Genomic DNA, 5356 nt, shown 5'->3' with positions numbered 1-5356 from the left:
AATGTATTTCGTGCTTTTAATCCAACTTAAATCGAAGAAACTTATTCAATAGTCACCACTAATGGTTTCTTGTCTTAAATTTTGGGGGTTGCTTTTTTCAATAGGTGTTGGTCACATTTCTTTATGTTATTTGTGTTATTTTTATTTATTCATTTATTTTATTTTTTGTGTTTTTGTCTTTCTTTTAAGAAGCAATCCCACGGGGGATTCACAAAGGAAACAAAGGCTTTATTTAATGAGGCAAGCATCAGCTGATGTCACAAGCAGCAATTGGGCGTGATGTCACAAGCAGCAATTGGGGCGGGTTTGGCATGGGGCATAGCCGTGATCCGCCTGCTGCGGCCAAAATACTATTGCCATGATCCGCTTGCTGCGGCCAAAATAATATTGCCATTAAATGGGAGAAGTCAACCAGAATTTTATAGATATATAAAGGGGGGTCTCGCAGGTTTGGATTTATAGATATAAAGGGGTAGCTAGCTGAGTTTATTGTTGTAAAGAGTGAGGAAGAATGGCTCCCACAAGTGATGTGGGTGTACATGAACAGGAGATGGAAATGGAGAAGATGGAGGAACAGGCGAATGAGATCAAGAAGAGCATGGCTTCTAGAGATGAGGAAGATGCAAAAGATGTGGAGAGGATGAGGAGAGAGTTGATCAAAAGCATCACCAGCAATTGGGAAGATGTGGTAAAGATATACAAGCAGGATCCAAGAGCTCACAAGATCAAGCTTGGTAAATCAGGGAACACAGCATTGCATATGGCAGTTGCAAGTGGACAAGAAGATATAGTTGAACAACTGGTCAAACTGATTAATGAGAGGAGTGAAAACGCTTTGGATGTTCTATCCATAAAAGGTGGAGATTTGGAGAATAATCCTCTGCATTTGGCAGCTTCTTTGGGAAGCATTCGCATGTGTAAATGTATCATTAGTGATAAGCATAAACAATTATTGGGTACTCGCAACAGCATTTCTGGAACGCCTATGTACATGGCGGTTTACCATGCTAAGAAAGACACTTTCCTTTGGCTCTATGAAATGTGTGACGACTCCGCCCAAGCCCATGCCTACTGCCATGGCTATCGTGGTATAACTGTTCTTCACATTGCCATCGCAAATGGATACTGGGGTAAGAGATGAACTTCATTAATTTGATGTCTTACTACTTCTCTTATAATATATAAATAATATCAATACAAATATAGACTACTCGGCGATGATATAAATTATAACCTCATCACAACCCTCAGTTTATCTCTGCATTTAATCAATTTATTTATTCTTGTGCTCCGTAGATTTGGCATTTCAAATCATTCACAGGCTGGAAGGTCTCATGGATTCTGTTAACGGCTATGGAAACTCCCCTCTTCACATGCTGGCTCTGACGCCTACTGCATTTAGAAGTGGCATTTCTCTCAGCTTTTTCCAGAGTATCATTTACAGCTGTAAGACTCTCTCCTAATCATAACCTAGATGACCAAACTTATTGTTGTAGTTAAATGTCATGTTCTAGAGCAATAATACCATGCATCGGTCCACATTTCTGTCAATCAAGATTTCATATGTTCGTTTTAGTCTCATTAACTTCTTTTTTTCCTTCATAACATATCACATTTACAACATAATATATATATTTATTATATTATACTTCTTAGTGTGCGTCTTATTTCCAACAAAGTTCACATACTTCTAAAAATTCCCAATGTTAACTTGCAAGGCATATACGTTGAAGAGCTCATCCTGGAGACTTTCAAAGAGAAAAAGGAGGTGGAGAGCCTTTGCTATCCAAACAAATATCAAACATGTATCAACTTCTTTCAAGTGCTATGGAAGATGATTAAATTACTAGGTGGGTGTTGAGATTGATCATTTAGAAGAAAACTCTGGTTAGCTGCAATTGCATAAACATGAATGCCATCATTCACTAATTGATTTCTCATAATATATATATAATCATTGCTATACGTTTAAATTATTTCAGTGACTGGCCAAAAAAGTGTACGAAAATCAAACAAGCGGTTAGATGCAGAAAATCCTGAAGAAGAGCAAGGTATTAATGAACATCATGACCAGTGTAGAATCTACTTGATCTAAGCTGATCAAGTCTTAAGGGAAGTAGTTCAAGGAATTAAACATTGATTTATACCTTTGTATAGGCCACCATTCAAGCACTGGAGCTCAAGGCCGTCAAGTTTTCCCCTCAAGATATGATAGATGCTTGAACTTCTTCGGGCTTATTCTATCCAGACTGGTTGATGACAGCTCAATAATGCTGGGTATGGATCAATTTCCCCCGTGTTAATTCCCAAATTAAACAATATAGATTGTAATTAAATATGTTTTTGATTGTTTGTGGTCTATGTAAGGATCAAGTGAGATAAAGACGCTAAAAGAGATAAAAGAGACGCATGTATGGTCTGTTCAAATCATGAACAAACTACTTGAACATGCTGTGAGGTCTGAATATGAAATGAATCCTCAAAACGATGAGACAAGTGAGGCACTTTGCTATTCAGAGTATGACGTCTTCAGAAGAGGCGAAGGTAACTACTTTGTCAACTCTCTTACAAATAAACACAGATGTGGAGAAAAGATAACCCCTTGCTCTTTCAGCAACTAATATGAGAGGCAAATATGGAGCAAAGTAATTGAGCTTAGTATGGATTAATCACAACTTAAATTCTCCAATTTTTCTATAATGATCCGCTCTCAACCCTGTAGATATTATCTGTTTTAGGCTCAAAGGTGCCCTCACAACTTTAAAAGGCATTTACAGGGTTAAGAGTAGCTCATGCATATATAACCCAGTAACTTTCTCCCTTATCCGATGTGAGATATCACATACACCCTGCCCCCTCTCTCCTCATGCAGACATAATGTCCTCGTTGTGTTTAACTAGATTGCGGGTCAAACCGACAAGTGCTAAACAAATCCCCACACCGAGGTCGGAGATTGACTCTAATACAATTTTGTCAGTATTTGAGCAATTTTGTCTTCTCCATATTACTATTCTCTAGAGTCAATAATTTTATATGAGGAACTACTGAACTCAATCACTTCTTGTTGTTACTGTTCAGTTTTCTATTGAGGTCTATCCTATAGAGGTACTAAAATTGGATTAGTTATCGATTTCTAGGTTTCGTCGTAAACCTAATTGGTTACTTCCAATTACATAAATCAATAGTTCAAACCACACTCAAAGGTAGGGCATTTCCCATTTTTATAGGAACTTTTATACCAGAAACAATGGTATCTCCAATTATAACCCCTCGAGGATGTAAAATATATCTCTTCTCTCCATCCCATAGTATATGAGACGAATGTATGCACCCCCATACCACACTCAAAGCATTTTAAGTATGGACTCCTCTTAACCTTGTAGATGCGTTTTAAAGTCGTGATGACCCCTTCAGACCAACAGCAGACAATATCTACATGGTTGAATGAGGGTTATTACAAATGGTATCAGAATCGATCCCCAACCCTAATGTGGGGTTTGTTTGACCCCGTGAGGGGTGTTTATCTACTTGGCTTTGAAATCCTGTATGACACAATGAGGACATTGTGTCTGCATAGGGGTACTTGTGATATCCCACATCAAATAGAAGAGAAAGTTACTGACACTATATAAGTATGAGCTCCTTTTAACCTTATAGATGCATTTTAAGGCCATGAAAGCCCTTTTGGGCTTAAAGCAGACAATATCTACACGATTGGGTACAGGTCATTATATTTTCAATATTTCCATTAGATTATTAGCTCATCCATTGGGAAATTTGCTTGTAGTTGAAGAATGAATTTTGTTCTCTTTGCAGCTTTTCAGACACCAATACTAGCTGCAGTAGAGAACGGTGTCATTGAAATAGTAGAAAAAATCCTGCAAGTATTTCCTATGACCATTCATGACAGGGACAACACATGGAAGAACATAGTGCTGGCAGCAGTGGAGTCTAGACAAGAGCATATATATGACTTCTTACTTAAGAGGAAGAGTGATGTTGTTGATAAAGACCTTGCATTTCGTGAGAGGGATAAGAATGGGAATACTGCATTGCATACAGCTGCAAAGCTAGAAAATCTCGCATATATGCCCATCAGCATGTTGCAACTGCAGAGGGAAGTCAAATGGTACGAGGTATGCGCCACTAATTCTCAATCCTAGGTCTTACTTTTAAAATTTTTGTTTTCAGTTCTATCCAATATAGTGATTTGATACTGCAGCATGTGAAGAACACCTTGCCAACCAATTTCTATATCGGTACAAATGAGGATGAAAAGAGAGCACTGCAAATCTTTACAGAAACACATGGACAACTCCTTGACAAAAGCAAAGAATGGCTCAACAGCACATGCAATTCTTGCTCTTTCCTTGCAGCTCTGATATCAACTGTCGCCTTTGCCTCATCAGCCACCGTACCAGGCGGGGTCGACCAAGATACTGGCGAGCCTATTTTCCAACACGATTTGGCTTTTAAATTTTTTGCAATGGCATCCCTGGTTGCTCTTTGCTCGTCTTTCATCTCTTTGCTCCTATTTTTCGCCATTATCACTTCCAAGTACGACTATAAAGGCTTCAGTAACAACTTGCCTCGGAATCTTATACTAGGTTTAACCTCTCTCTTTGTATCCATGGCGGCCATGTTATTATGTTTCTGCTCTGGGCACTTCTTAATGCTTGATGATCATTTGAAATATGCTGCTATCCCGGTATACGCACTCACCTTCTTGATAGTCACATACTTTGTCCTCCAACAGTTCCCATCGTATTTTGTTCTTCTGAGGGCCACATTTAAGAAGGTGCCTCAGCGTGTGTACCGGCAAGATCCATTGTAGGATTTTCTATTTCCCTTTGTTCTTCTGAGGACATTATGCCAAATTTGTGATGGCTAGATCAAATATTAGTTGATGTAATCTTTCAACCACTTTGTGTCTTAGAAATATATGCTTATAATCTTCCTCTTGACTGTTTTTTTTTACCAAATTTAATAATCTAATTTAAGGAAATGAAGGTTATCTGAATATAGAAAGGTTTTAATTTTTGGTTTGGGCTTAAGTTAGCTAGCCAAATTGTTTATGGGCCAACATAAGGTTTTGGAGATCATTTTGTTGATCAACTTATATTGCTCAAAAGCAAGTATTTAGTATTTTAGATTTATCTTTTAGGGTTATGCAAAATAAATTATTTAAAATATATAGTTTAAATATTTATTTCGAACTCAATTTTAGAAATCTAACCCTTCATCATTTTTTGACTTCATTTTGACTAAAATGACATTTTTTTCTTATAAAAATAATCATTTCTTTTATAATATACATGTAAATAATTACAATAGTCAAGGATATTTATGTAAAAAA

General features: G+C 37.3%; 1 protein-coding gene across 1 annotated transcript; it reads left to right on the top strand.

Moving 5' to 3' along the window:
* The first annotated feature begins 524 nt into the window (after positions 1 to 524).
* Positions 525 to 4958, top strand: LOC117919066. Its single transcript, XM_034836109.1, has 8 exons — positions 525 to 1130; positions 1297 to 1446; positions 1719 to 1850; positions 1983 to 2051; positions 2158 to 2277; positions 2368 to 2544; positions 3817 to 4136; positions 4223 to 4958. The coding sequence occupies exons 1-8, from the start codon at positions 551 to 553 to the stop codon at positions 4832 to 4834; spliced, it is 2160 nt and encodes a 719-aa protein (XP_034692000.1). The 5' UTR covers positions 525 to 550; the 3' UTR covers positions 4835 to 4958.
* Positions 4959 to 5356: the final 398 nt, after the last annotated feature.

Source organism: Vitis riparia, chromosome 7 (genome assembly GCF_004353265.1).
Source record: "Vitis riparia cultivar Riparia Gloire de Montpellier isolate 1030 chromosome 7, EGFV_Vit.rip_1.0, whole genome shotgun sequence".
In the NCBI taxonomy this organism is placed as follows: domain Eukaryota; kingdom Viridiplantae; phylum Streptophyta; class Magnoliopsida; order Vitales; family Vitaceae; genus Vitis; species Vitis riparia.
Note: the sequence above shows the minus strand (reverse complement) of the source record. Positions and strands in the feature narration are given on the sequence as shown.